At 53.2% G+C, this 14,165-nt stretch overlaps 1 protein-coding gene across 4 annotated transcripts; it reads right to left on the minus strand.

Annotated features, from left to right (window-relative positions):
* Positions 1 to 894: 894 nt before the first annotated feature.
* ahdc1 (AT-hook DNA binding motif containing 1) lies at positions 895 to 13,928 on the minus strand. 4 transcript variants are annotated; one of them, XM_088278682.1, is made up of 6 exons: positions 13,480 to 13,928; positions 7,274 to 7,505; positions 5,993 to 7,074; positions 4,278 to 5,905; positions 2,718 to 4,200; positions 895 to 2,349 (listed from the first exon to the last, which is right to left on the minus strand). In XM_088278682.1, exons 3-5 carry the CDS (start codon positions 7,004 to 7,006, stop codon positions 2,724 to 2,726), a joined length of 4,119 nt encoding a protein of 1,372 aa, XP_088134808.1. In that variant the 5' UTR covers positions 7,007 to 7,074; positions 7,274 to 7,505; positions 13,480 to 13,928; the 3' UTR covers positions 895 to 2,349; positions 2,718 to 2,723. The 4 variants fall into 4 exon arrangements, with proteins under 4 accessions (XP_088134808.1, XP_088134810.1, XP_088134809.1 ...); XM_088278684.1 differs by having other exon boundaries at positions 13,476 to 13,928; XM_088278683.1 differs by lacking the exon at positions 13,480 to 13,928 and adding an exon at positions 13,071 to 13,144.
* Positions 13,929 to 14,165: the final 237 nt, after the last annotated feature.

Consider the following 14,165-nt stretch of genomic DNA (forward strand, 5'->3'; position numbering starts at 1 on the left):
GAAAAAAAAAGAAGAGTGGAAAAAAGAAGCGCTTTTGGTGTTGAGGACTTTGAGGGGACGCCTTGATGGAGGTTGTGAAGGCCAAAAGGTAAAAGAGACACGACGAGAACAGATGCGTCGTCCCGGCCCGCCCGAATCGGATCTCAACTGTTCTGTCATGTCGGGACCGTCGACATAAATCAAAATGAATCATACTTTTCTACTATTTTAAAACCGCAAACCTCCACCTTTTTATTTCACCTGGGATATATTGACCATCAGAAAAATACAATTAACATTCGGAAGAAACATTTTTTTTAGATGTTACCTGCACATCCTTTCTCTCGCGACACGCCACACCTGGCGCCAGTTCGTCTCCTCCTCGTCCTCGTGTGCACGAGCGCGCGTTCCCTCCGACTTCTCCGCGGCCGGCGTGATCACATCTGGCACCACAGCAACGGGCGTCCGGCTCGCCGCTCGAAGTTCGTGATGGACAAAGCCACGGCGTCCTCAACGACGCACGACACGCTGGAAGGGGAGCAGCGGCGGCGGGAGAAGGAGCGCATCACAAGCTCCCGTCTTGGCATCCCCGACGCTTGTGCTTTGCTCTGCTCCGACGAACGGAGAGGCCCGGCTGGGATTCCCTCCACCCACCCCACTCTGGCGTCGTCCCTTCCGTGGGGGGAGGGGGGGGGGCGACAAACTGTGATGACCAGGCACATTCCCCAACCAGCGGGGGCCTTTTTATTTCGTTCGAACCCGAGCCCAAACGTGTGATGTCACATTGCTGCGACCTTCTGACCTCATTGTCCTGAATTCAAAATACGTCCTGTGCTGTTTTTCGATTGTAACCTCGTTCAACATTAAACAGATTACTATTGATGATTGTACTTTTTTTTTTTTTGCGCCGAAACATTAACAACACTATGCTAACGAGAGTATTCGTACGTTATCTTGTTCCTAAGCAACTCACAAGTTGCAGACAGATGCATGAATATTAAAAACAAAATGAGTTCGGCCTGCTGCTGCACTAATATTTGTTTTAGTCACACTTTTCTAGGTGTGGATATAAAAGGAAGCAATTAGGACTGGGAAAAAAAAAATAGTCTGCACAGTGTGAATGCGATCACCTAGCAACAGCAGAAAATGGTCATTAACACTTTGTAGGGCACTTAAAGCACACGTTTTCTCCCTAGACACGAGCGTTCATCTTTTTTAGTTTACATAAAGACCATTTCCCCCCCAAAAACATAATAAGAGAATGCACTGAATTTGAGTTAGCGATGACGGCTTGGATAAGGTCTCATAACAGTCGGCTTTGCAGTTGGAATGTCTGCAAGTACTTGTGTTTGAGCGAGTTTCCTTTGGGTGATATTTGAACGGGAACGTCGCGGCAAACGCAATCCTTGCCGTCAGCCTGTTGACAAAGTGTAAACACAACCTGCGACCAATCGGCTGCCACGAATCCTAAACAACTCCGATTTCCTCCCGACATTCTCCCAAGTTGTCATCCATTCCTCTAACGCCTTCCTCCTCCTCCCCTTTCCAATTGATGTCCTCGTCTGAACTCTAGTCCTCACTCACAGACAATCTGAGTAAAACCCAACGTCATAATCCCTCAGGCGGGGAGATGGTGGTGGAGGGGGGGGTCAATTAGACACAACGCACGTGCCGTTACCAATGGCAAGAACAGAATGTGTATTTAAATATTTTTGCACCTCGGGTAGGTACATACATACATACATACATATGTAACGGACGCATATACAACAGTTTTTTTTTTGGGGGGGGGGGGAATTTCGTGTCACAAAAAAACCACCAAACAACAACGAGACCACGGAACAGAAAGGAGAAGGGAGAGAGTGAAAGAAAGCCCACTCGTTAGGACACCACAGGCGCGCGCACGCACACATACATGCATGACTGCAGTCACGCACACGCACACGCGACAGCAAAAGACAGCATGTAAGAGATTATGTACAGATGCTGGTGTCTCAAGAAGAGCGGGCGAGTGGTCCATGTGAGGAGCGGACGGCGGGCGTATTCAAAGCGTGCACAGCGGCAAGAGGCGAGAACGTCGAAAAAGGACAAAGGGGGAGGGGGGAGTAAAAGCGACGGGGGAGGAGAAAAAAAAAAGCGGGACTGTTTGGAGTCCAACTTGCATGATTCTTTGTGCACATGCATCTGTGTGTGCGTTTGCAGGTTGATCTTGATTGTCAAAGCCGGAGAATTAAAGCGTTACTGTCCCCCAAAAAGGCGGCAGCTAAAAATTCTCACGCTTTCAGCCCTCCACAAAGAAGTTGAAGCGTACAAAAGCGAAGGGGGGAAAAAAAAAAAACAAATGCTTGAAAAAGGGCAGATTGAACGCACCTGCAAGCAGAAGAGGAACAAAGAAAATGGAGAAAGAGAAAGTGACATTAGATGTTTAAAATAACAAAAGAGGTTGTAAATGTTTTAAAACGGCCCATGGGTCGAGAATGGCAGCACACTTGTCGGCCGCTCTCTAACAAGCCCGGTACACGGCAGCCAGAATCTTAAAACTGGGAGGTGAACACCAGCACGCTGCCCGGATCGTGGTTCTGTGTCACCCAAAAAGAAAACGGAAGCTCGTCACCCAGTTAGCGACCACGTCACCAGTGGCGGGCGGGATTATTTAAATGAGCCCACCTGCGGGCAAAATCTCTCTTCTAGACACATGGGCAGTTGCCAAAAATGTACGCACATCATAAATGGCTCACCTGCGGTTACAGGCTGGTCACGCTAAAGCCGTCATCGTGGTTCTGGTCCAGAAGCTGGCACAGCACCCCGCCGCCCTGCGACAACGGGTAGCGGTGCCCCATGGCTTGGCACGAAAGCTGGGACAGCGAGTAAGCGCCGCAGTCGTCCTCCAGAGCGCTTTTGGCATACGGCGGTGGCGTGAGGAGGTCGTGGCGCGACATCAGCTCCTGCTTGTGATTGGCCGCGTTGCCGCACTCGTCGTAGAGCGGCGGCGCCGAGTGATGAGGCTGATTGTTGGCGTGCGGGTGAGCCAGCGCGTTTGCGCCGTACGGTTTGGCGTGGGCGCTCGGTTGATGCTGCGGCTCGTGAGGCGGCGGGTTCATGTGCACGTTGGGGCTCGCCAGCAGGTTCCCGTGAGTGTTGGCGTGCGGACTGGTGTGCGGGTGGGTACTGGGGCTGGGGGTGCTGCTGTGCGACGTTTGTCCGTACCAGTAGGGCGAGCCGCAGTAACTGGGGGAGTCGTACTGAGAGAACGGCACTTCTTTGGGAGGGGGCCGGTACGAGGGGCTCATTGCCGAGCTGCAGTGGGGCGTTACCCGCGGCAGAGGGGAGCAGGAGGGAGAGAAGTTTCTGGCGGGAACGAGGTGGTAGGACTGAGGTTTGGAGGGGTAAGGGGGAGACGACACACCGGGGGACAGGGAGGAGGACGACTCGCCGGGGTACAAGGCTGGATAGCGCTCCTCAGAAGATGGCGTGGAGGGGTGGGCGGAATAAGGGGACGGGTACTCGCAGGGATCGTGGAGGTAGCTCGGTGGGGGTGCGGAATTGGGAGTAGCCAAGGGAGAGAGGCTGCTACTGTCCCCGCTGTAGTAGTCCAGACCCTCCTGGAATAAGACCGAAGCCTCCAGACCGGAAGAAGCGGCGGCAGCTTTCCCCCGGCCTTTGGATCCCGAAAGACGTTCTCGCGAGCATCCGGACAGCCCCCCTCTGCCTCCTCTGGATCCTCGGCCGCGTCCTCCGGCCCCGCCCCGCTTCGGAGTGAGCGTTGGCGAAGGACTGGATGGGGAATCCGAGTGTAAAACAGAGCCGGCTTCTTTTTCCAAGTCTTCGGTCCGTTTCCGGCGCCCCCGGCTGGGCTTGCTGGTCCCGCCTCCCTGGAAGAGGACGTTCTGGCTCCAGTTGTAGGACGGCGCCGAGGCGCTCTCATGCCAGTCGATCATCAGTTTTTCCAGGCTGGACAGGCTGGACTGAGCCCCTTCGCCGCTGACCGTTTCGCTCGGCTTGAAAACTCCCCCCATGGAGGGAGGTCCGCTTCCGGTCGCTCCCGAGCCCGGATGCGACGAGTCGGAGGACGACTCCGACAGACTCTCGGGGAAAGAGGGTCTCTTGGCCTTCTGCGGCGTGTAGTTGGAGATGTCCAAGATGTCCTTGGCTTCCTTGGCGCCGTATTCATTGTAAGCGTGAGGCCCGCAATTGTCCGCCGACCATCCTCCGTAACTTTGTCTACAAAATATACGACAAGGCAACAGATTAGACAAGAGCACAAGTTGGCGTCGTATGGTTTGGTCGCAGAGACGTACCTGAAGCTCCACTGGCTGCTGTTGTACTGTTTGTAACACTCTGGTGAGGATGACGCTCTGAAGGGGCTGCCTTTGGCCACCGTCATGTAGCCTCCGCCTGGCGACGTGGGCCCTGCGGCGGGACTTCCACCGTAAGCCTTCCTGGCGCCCGCCTGGTAGCCGCAGTAGCCCACCTGACCACGATCGTTAACGCCCGTCTTGCCGCTGGCGCTGTAGGAAAAACTGCAGTCCGAGGATCTCTGGGGCCCGATGCAAGAGGAGGCGGCGTAGGCGGGGGAGTAGTGGCCATAGCCGGCAGGATGCGGGGAACTGGGAGACTGCGAGAGCGACGACGGGTTCGATTTTGGCGACGTTTGAGTTTGAGTCTGGCTGGCATAGTTGAAAGGAGGCCCGGCAGAAGCGCAATGAGTCTGCACGGGGCCGTTTGCGGCAGAACTTGACCCATTGGCTCCCCACTTCGATACGGCCGGCGACCACCGGTGCGCGCTTGCCGAGCCGGATGCTTCATAACCGTGAGCCAACGAAGCTTTGCGCGCGTTCGATTGCGTGATGTCCAAAAGTTCGGACGAGTCGTCGGAGTCGAGCAACGATCGGAAATATCCTGCAAACAGACTTTGTGAATCGTCTCCGGTTGGCCGGGCTCCTCTGCTTCCGCGGCCGTACGTGCCTCTCCTGCCGACCTCGCAGGAGGAAAAGCCGCCCCGGGTGGATCCGCAGAGCTGGTAGCGTTTGTCCGCGTCCTCGTCCCCCCACTCCCCAGCACCGTTGGGCCATTCCTGCCCCATGCAAACATCGTCCCCTTTCAATGTGCCATTTTTCCTCACACGCCTCTTCCTGACGGGTTTCTCGCCCCCCGGCTCGGTGCCAACCACACCCCCTCCTCGACCGACACCCCCGACGCCCTTCCCTCTTTTTCTGGGCAATCCAGTCTCAGACAGCGGGCTCTGTTTGCGCTTCCTGCCAATGGACTCAAAGAAGTCACAGAAAGTGCTCTTATTTTGCTCGCCGCCCCGTGCAGAAGCCCCGCCCCTTCCAGCACCACCTCCTCTGCTGCCCCGAGGCCGCTTGGACCCAGTGAGCCGGTGCAGCAGGGTGGATATTTCCGGGTTTTCTGGGGCGGTGTCGAAGCTTTCCGACTCGCTGGGCGTCCAGCAGCGAGGGGGGGAGCATCGGCCCGTGGTTTCTGGCTGGCGGTTCAAAAAGGCCAGTTTGGATAGGACGTCCCCGTACTCGGTCTTCACGTCATTTGTGTCCCCGACATATGACGGGTAGGGGCAAGGGAGTTTAGTCCGTCGCCTCCTCCGAGGCTTCTTGAGCGGGTCTCCTTCGCTGCAAGGAGCAGGTCCCTCCCCCGGTATCAGGAGCAGCGGCTGCTTGGGCGGTCGCCCTCGCCTGCGTTTAACGATAAGCGGCAGCTCTCCGGGCGGGAACATGACGATGACGCTCTTGCCGTTGTTTTTCATGCGCAGGAACGCCGTCGGCTCCTTGACCACCTCCGAGCCATTCGCGACACCGCCATGACCCTTCCCGGATGTGGTGATTGTCTCCAAATTGGAGATCTTGTAGCTTTTCTGTCGCCGTCCAAGGTTGACGGGAATACGAGCCACCTTGACCACGATCTTCCTCACCTGTGCGGCAAAGAAAAAGTGTAAAACACGGCGACACATACATTGCAAAACGCTTTCGTTTAGCAGCACAAAAAGAGAATGACTCACTCCGACAAAACGTCCACACCTCCGGCCAGAGGGAGAGAAAATCTCCAGCTCTTTTTTCACGACGGGCACGGGCGTGGCGGGCGGCGGCGGGAGATGAGCGGCGCCGCAACGCAAGGCGGCTTGCGCTGCCAGACGCCGTCGCATGACACTTTTTGGACCGGGTTTCTGGACTGACTTGGGAGCGGGCCTCGAGCGAGATTTCGGTCCCGGTCTGTGTCCGAGTCTGGGCCCGGTTTTTGGGGGCGCTTTGGGGGCGGGTTTGGATACGGTTAGCGCAAGAGGAGCGTCGGCAGGACAGGAAGAGGCAAAGATGGCCGCCTCAGCCGATGCTTGCTCCTTTTTCGGGAGCACTTCGTCCACTTGCTCCTCTTTAACCCTCCAAATCTTCTCCTCAGAACCGTCCGACGCCTCCTCATCTGTTCGCTCCTTCTCCGCTCTCCTCTCGCTGTCCTCCGGCATTCGGCGGAGGCGGGAGGATTTGCGCACATGACAGGGGAAACGGGAACGACCGGAGCTGCGCAGCGCATACTTCCTCTCGGACTCCACAATGTGAGGTGACGAGCCCGAGCCGGGATAAACATTTGCCGGGATATCCATTTCTGAAGTCAGGGTCCGCCCTGGCACCTGATTGGCTGAGGGCGGATGATTGCCAAGCGCTGAAGACAAGGACTGAGGTGTCGTCGTGTTTCGGGTTTTGGACTGTTGGGGATCCGCAGAGCCACACAAGTCCAAAGTGGCACGAGAAAGCGTCTGCGCGTCGATGTGTGTTTGCATGCTTCCCGGCGGCCGCGCGCCAGTCGCCGCCCGCCTTGCGTAGGTGCGATGGTCGCCCCTGTGCTGCGGGTGGACGTCGTGGGCCAGCGAGGGCGCCGCGGACAAAGACTCAGCAGTCACCGACGGCAGGGCATCGCGAGCCCCGAGCCCCGCGGTCCAGAGCTCGGGCCCCTTTTCCGCGCCGCGGCCCACGAGACGACCACTTTGTCCAGTCTGCAAACGTGCCGACGGACGACTCATCCAGTGGACATGCTCGAGCGGGCCGCTAGTTGGATGTCCTCTACGGCTTGCCAAGAAGATTCAAAGACCTGGAGATGCAAACGTATCATCAGTCACGTGCTTTGCTTAAAGTTAAAAAATGTGCAAAATTAAAAGTCCTCCCACTCAACCACCAACTGCAGGTGACTAAATAAACTTGTTTTGTTTTATACATTTCGCCACATCACGTATTTCATTTTATGAAGCATCCCGCCCACGTCGCAGCACGACAATTAGTCTCGCACTTACCATTCGCGTCCCACTCGAGCGGTCGGCGCCGTCGGCTCGTCGGCTGATTCGGATTCTGAGGCTCACCTCACTCTGTCTGCCCGGCCGGCGGAGTTCTGCAGGGGATCATTGGGTCATCAATACTGCAGTGGGCAGCGGCAGCAGCAACTCGCGCACTTTGGCTGTGTCCAGCCGCATCCCCTCTGCTCCTCACGTTGCCCATAGTAGCTGAGAGCTGGAGAAAAGACGGGCGCTGAGGGAGGGGTGGGGGTCCACAGTGTGGGGTGAAGGGGAAGAAGGGCAGAGTAGAAAAAAGCAGAAGAAGAGATGAGTACACAGTGAAGCTGCGGCTATTTTGGAGTGTGACCCGCTCTAACTGCCTTAACGGGCTGCGGTCGGAATCAAAAAGTTTATATTCAAAATTTTCATTGCGACTTTTTAGCGAGCTATCATGAAGTTAGTATCAACCGTAATGTGTCATTTGTTTCGACTCTACTGCCGGGCTGCAGTGCAAAGGGAAAAATCGATTTGAAAAAAAATTCCCGTCATTTGGGCGCTTTTAGGAAGCAAGCGCAGATCTAAAGTGGCGGCAACCAGATGAAGGTGACATCAATTCAGGCTTTAGTCTTCTCTGCCTCATCGGAAATCAAATGGACTGACCACAACAAACTACAGTAGTCACTTTGTTTATGTTTTCTTGTGTGAATACAAATGCAGCCACCAGGGGGAGGCAAAGGGGCGATGTGGAGAAATGTGCAAAGCGGATGAAGACATCGAGGTGGCAGCAGAAATGATGTGCGTGTGAGTGTGTAGGTCACATGTACACGGGGTGAAAGACACGATGGCGTCCACAACAACACTTCCGCGCCTCCCTCGCCAACATATGGCCGTGATTAGTGAGGAAGCAGTGTGAGAGGGGGAGACGAGAGGATGGGGTTGAAAAAAAAAAAGCAGAATTCCAGATTCACAAAGGTAAATATTCTGCGATTTTTCTAGTACACTCAATGAAAGCAACCTCATTATCTTTGTGTTGAATCAAAATGAAGCATTTTGCAAACACCTACATTTGAAAACATTTTTTTTACTCTATCCGAAATAATTTCCTGCCTGTCAATTTAAAATAATGGCCTATTGTGGAATATTGACATTGAAATTCTTTCGCTCGGTGGTAAAGTTAAATGAAGAAATACTGTAAAACGCGCAAATGTTCTGCATGTAATTCATATTTTTGACGCTACTTAAATCATTCTATAGATTTTAAATTAATCAGATATTGAGATTATATTCTGCCAAATATGGGCAACGACCTAAAAAATAAATAAATAAATAAATAAAATCCATATGCACAGGCCAAACTTCTCTCCTCCAACCTCACCCCAATTAATCCTCGCCACACTTTCTTCCTCCCTCCTCTAATTAACGGCATTCATTAATTAATCATCCTTCTGACCCGTATGTGTGTGTGTGTGAGACGGCGAGACAAACACATGCTTTAATTAAACACACACACTCTGCACGCTGTGAGTGACACACGGAAACAAAGTGCGCACACGCACACACGCGTGCAAATATGCCGCAACAGCTTCATCCACCCACACGCTCCACACGCGTCTCCAGTTGCACATAAAGACAAACACACAAGGACACACATGCAAATGCGTGTGTGTCACGGGGTGTGTGTGTGTGTGTGTGTGTGCACTATGATTCATTGTTTAAGCAAACACTTTTGGCATCAAGCAGCCACCAATACGATAAATGAATTGTACACAACAAATCCAGGCAAGTTGTGTGTGACAAAGACCCGCAACTACACAACAGCCTGCACACGTGTGTGTGTGTGTGTGTGTGTAAAACCACGCACAAGAGTTTGGCCCATTGCCCCCGACAGAAACCAGCATTGTGCTGCACATGTGCACTCCCTCTCATCCGTCTCAGACGCACACGCCTGCCAGCAGAGCTCAATGAGCAAGTAGACCCAATGTCGTGTGTGCGTGCGTGCGTCTTCCTGGGTGTGTTTGTAAAAGCACTCACAGAGCTCGAGCGGGTGTGCAGTTGTTGCTAAGAGACAGGCAGCAGCATGGAAACAGCATGGGGAGGTGTCAGGAGGGTGAGTGCAAGTGTGCGGGGAAGTCGGGGGAGGGAGGAGAAGAAGATGGGGGGGAAAACGGACGTCAGGTCAACGGGGAAAAGAGAGGGAGGCAAAGATGTGGGTCAGATGGGTCCGTGGAGACTTGAGTGACAGCGCATGTACGCAGTGTGACGTCGAGCTCGTCGGCGTCCTGATGCTAAAGGAAAGATGACAACGTGAGAATGAAAGCGACACACACGCCACTTCTGGCATTTAATTAGCTACAGGGCCCATCCCGTTTCCAAATTTTAGCGCCACCTGTTGCCCTGGAGTGCACCTGACAGCCAGCAAATGACAGACAACTGAAAAAAATATCAAGGAATTGATGGCAGCTCTACTATGGGCACATCGACGACATAAAAAAAAAAAAAAAAATCTGAAGTGGCACAACTTACTTGCCGCAAACTCACACCTGCTTGCCCACCTCACCCCCCTCTCCTTCGTCCTTCCCGATACTTCCCCTCAGCTGCAGGAAGTTCCAAACGATGCACGTGATAAGTGAGCAGCAAATAAGCGGGCGTGAAGCTCGCGATCGCGCAGGGACAAGCACATCGAGCACTCGCGCAGGCAAACACAAAAGACGAGACAGGTGGCAAGAGGACGTAAACACAAAACTAGAAACTCAGCCAAGGACGCACACACGGGGGAGTGGAGCCCACCTCCCCGTTTGTGAGAACGTACAACACGGTTATTTTAAGACACACAGGACTGTATCACCCCTTCCTCACCCTCTCCTCACTCTTCATCCTCACTACCCCCCCCCTCCTCATCTTCAACTCAGCCTGACAGTTTCCTCCCTCCTGCAGGTAGCTTCCTGATTGTCGCCGCAATGTTGCAGGGGGGGCGATACTCATGTGTCGCAAATGTACAGACACAAACATATATGCAGAAAAAAAACAAGGCGTAAAATTCTAAAATAAGAATGAATATAATAAAAGAAAATTAACAAATAAAACGAATTTGCACAAACCACACACACAAAAAAATATCAAGTTTATGTCCAAAAATAGAATCTGAGAAATAAATTACGTCATAAAATTAAAAAAAAACAAAAAAAAACAAGGAGGCAGTTTGCCCGAGGGGCCGGCGTGCTCCCGCGCGAGCGAGGGGCCTCGCCGCCTCTGCGACCCTGACTTCCTGACTCCTCCTCTTCCTCCTCCGCCCGTTGCCGTGGGAGACGCTGCCGCAGCGCCCGTTACCGGGGCGACGGCTGCTGGCTGTGCGGGCAACAATGGCCGCCCCGTGAGCGTTCCAGCTGCAGGTGCTGACACCTTGTCACGGCCACTGCTCGCACGCACACACGTGATGACTTCCGTCCACCTTACACACACACACACACACCCCCACGCACACACGCACACACAGCCACACACGCAGTGCATTCATCCATCTTCCCCCTTTCTCCGTGACAACTCTTCCCCTCTTATCTCCGACTCTCCCCCTCCTCCTCTGACAACCTCCTGCTTCCACTTTCTCTCTCTCTTCAACCCTGCCTCGCTCGCCCTCTCTCAGAAAGTGTGTGTTCTCACTCGTCTCACACGCGCACGTACTCTCACGCGCACACACTTCATGCAAACATCTCTCCTGGATGAATCCTTTCGTCCCTCGAGGGCACACACATCCTTTAAGTGTGTGTGCGTGTGAGATGAAATAGGGGAAGGAAAGGTAGGAGGAAAAAAAAAAAAACTATCAACAGACCCCTCGCTGCTCTGATTATCTCTTCATAGGGATGTGATGACAGGGAAGCTGGATCGTGCGTGCGTGCGCGCGAGCGGATGAGAGTTGAGAAGAATCCCTAACGAGCCTCGGCCCCTCCCTCCTCGCCACGACTGTTTTTCAATGCGCGCACCCGCACGCAGACGTGTGAACGCGCACGAACGCGGAATCAGACTTTTTTTTTGTGCAAGCGCACACTTCAAGACGCGCACACACCGATTTACGAGTGTGTGTCAGACACTGCGTGAGTGCGCGTGTTCCCCCCTCCCCATCTCTCACTCCTCTTTAATAATTGAGCTGATTCTGTCCAGCTTGTTAGGGAGGTACACAGCGGCTTCACACTCGCTCGCTCTCTCGCACTCACTCATCCTCACCCTTCCTCCAGCTCTGCTGTTCTTTGACCTCTCATCCCCCTCCTCTTCCTGTGCTCTCCCTCATCTCCCTCCTTCCCACACTCGCCTCCTGCCATCCTCGCAAAGGTGAGAGGTTGAAGTTTCCCTCCCCGCCGTCAGACGTAAACCGGCTGCAACCAGCCCTGTGAAGTGAGGCTGGACGAGCGCTCGTTCGAATCTGGGAAGGAGGTGTCAGCGTCATAGTAAGTATGATGTCCAAAACCGGCAGAAACGGAGATTTTTCTGCCTCCAGTTGAGGCAGAGGTGGTACCAAACATGAACATTCCCCCGTTCAATCTTTGCCCTCTCCTTACCATGCATACCACCACGCGCACACTCCATTTTGGCCGTCTCATTAACTTTTTTGTTGCCAAAGTCCACACTAGCTTTGATGGAGTGCCTTGTCAATTTTCCAAGCCAAACGACAAGAAGACTCGGAAACAAGTCATAAAAGTCACCTCGTTCATCCCATGATTGTCATTTAAAAAGTTAGCGAGCGATATTTTACACAAAATCAAATCAAATAGAACCAAAGGGCTCGTGTGAACAGTTAAAAAGCAAAGTTGGCCAACTTGCACGACCGAAGCAAGTTCGTTTACGTGCGTTTTCGACATATTTGACAACTCGGACAGGGAGGAGAGCACAATCATGTGACATCTCCAGGCCAATCAGGCAAAATCAATTCTCTTTGTTTTCTGCCACCATCTGATGCTTGCGACTTCATTTTTTTTTTTTGCTCACAACCAAAAAAACTAAATCAGCCCAGCGACATTTTGTGCCACTAAAAACTCCTAAGCCGCTTCGTTCGGCAACATTGCTACATAAAATCACCACTGTGACTTTTTGGGAAACTTCTAAGAACCCGCAAGATGCGCTGATAGGCCGAGAACACGGGTGAGTGGAAGCACATGCGTGTGCGTGTGTGGTGGCATCAACTCACATGCCTGTAAACTGCAGCAGATCTCAAGCAAAAGCCACTTCCACCTCATGCACACACACACACACAAAAACACACACACAAAAACACACACACGCCGCGTGTTAGGTGCGCTGACCTCGCCAATGAGGACAGGAGCGACGTCGACGGCGCTACAAGGCCGTTGCCATGACAACTAGTCCTGTTCACACAGGTAGCGAGCACAAAGCTGCTCCTCCGACGCAAACACACATACACACACGCACACACACACACACTAGGACATTCACTCAAGACCGACAAGACGGCAGCCGCGTGCCAAGCAGGGGCTACTTCCCTTTCACTCCGACATTCGGAATTATTCATCACACACAAGTGGCATGTGCCAATCGGGAGAGAGAGAATGAGGGTGAGACATTGTGAGACACACACACAAACACACCCCCACACACACACAGACAGAGAGCGTCCGTCTGCATACTAACGGAAGCCGCAGCACAGCCAGCGCACGTCTCCGAGGGGCCCTTAAATAACAAACTGTCACCGGCCAGACACTGACATTGACTTCTCTCTCGTTCCCTCTCAGCCACAAACACCGCCCTCCCACCTCCACACGCCATCACCCCTCCCCACCCCCCCAACGTGCAGACAAGAGCTGATAATCACCAACGATGAGCAGTCTCGCTCCCTCCTTCTCTTGCAGCAGCAGAATCGGCCCTGTTGCCTCTGCAAGATGTGCTGCTGCTGTTGTGTTCTAACAGCTGTGGGAGGGGGGGGCTGGTGAGGAAAACTCCAGATGATGATGATGAGGATGAGGATGAGAATGATGATGAGTGTCTGGAAGCTTTTGTGTCAAAAAACTACCTTGGGTTGCATGCATGCAAGAAGTCCCAAAGTCAGCTTAAGCCTAAGTGAACTGTGAGATGTGTGTGTACACGCACGCGTGTGCCCACATGGACAGGTGGCGCTCAAAATGACCAAAATCGTCAGACATGCACTAAAATCGCAGATATACACGTAAACACTCATGATATATTCAGTTGGTGTGATGGGGCTGCAGCAGTTACTCACTGACCAGATGATGGTGCTCAGCGACGGACCGACGCTCCGCTCCTCGCCCGGCTAGAGGCGCCGTTGCCGGGCTTGCAACGCAGCATGTCACGGGAAGCTCCTCCTCGGAACGAGCGGCTCGCGTCGGCGCGCACGAGGGGGGTGGGAAAGATGGAACCGGTGGAAAAGCAATGTCCGGCGTTTACAGTATTTGTGTTCCTGGTTCGACGGCAGGGCGAGGGAAGAGTCTGCGGGAAAGACAAGCGACGTCAATCCGCACGCCTCTGCAGCTTCAGCCTCTGTGTGTTTCTCTCCAGTCCGCCAGTACTGTGCCTGCTGTCAAACGTCATCCGGGGACCCGTAGCTTCGCGTTTCACCTGTGGAATTTTGGGAGTTGTAGTCTTCCAATGTAACGGCGCGATACTGGGCATTGCTTAACAAAAAAAAAATAATTGGAACCATCTAAAATAAACTTAAATAAATCAGGACGATAGTTTAGTCAATTTTGCACTTTTAATCTAGAGTATAGATGCGTACCTTTGTCTCATTAGCTGAATAAAAGCCATTTTTGCGAGTTAGCAAAATGGGGAGCTAATATGAACGCTAGCTAACGATCAAGCGCGAGATAGCCAGCTAGTTAGTCAGCGACCTAGTTTTTTTTCGGTTTACGATAGCTGCAAATTAATTAATCAGAAACATACATTTACATTT

This window comes from Idiotropiscis lumnitzeri, chromosome 16, assembly GCF_059441095.1.
Source record: "Idiotropiscis lumnitzeri isolate Australia: NSW breed Sydney's pygmy pipehorse chromosome 16, RoL_Ilum_1.0, whole genome shotgun sequence".
Lineage (NCBI taxonomy): Eukaryota > Metazoa > Chordata > Actinopteri > Syngnathiformes > Syngnathidae > Idiotropiscis > Idiotropiscis lumnitzeri.

What these genes read in the sequence shown, in the direction of transcription:
- ahdc1 (XM_088278682.1), bottom strand. Translation starts at nt 7,006, where the DNA reads ATGAGTCGTCCGTCGGCACGTTTGCAGACTGGACAAAGTGGTCGTCTC. An exon ending in GGTGTGGACGTTTTGTCGGA is followed by an intron (nt 5,906 to 5,992) that starts GTGAGTCATTCT and finishes TTTGCCGCACAG; the next exon opens with GTGAGGAAGATCGTGGTCAA. An exon ending in AGCAGCCAGTGGAGCTTCAG is followed by an intron (nt 4,201 to 4,277) that starts GTACGTCTCTGC and finishes TATATTTTGTAG; the next exon opens with ACAAAGTTACGGAGGATGGT.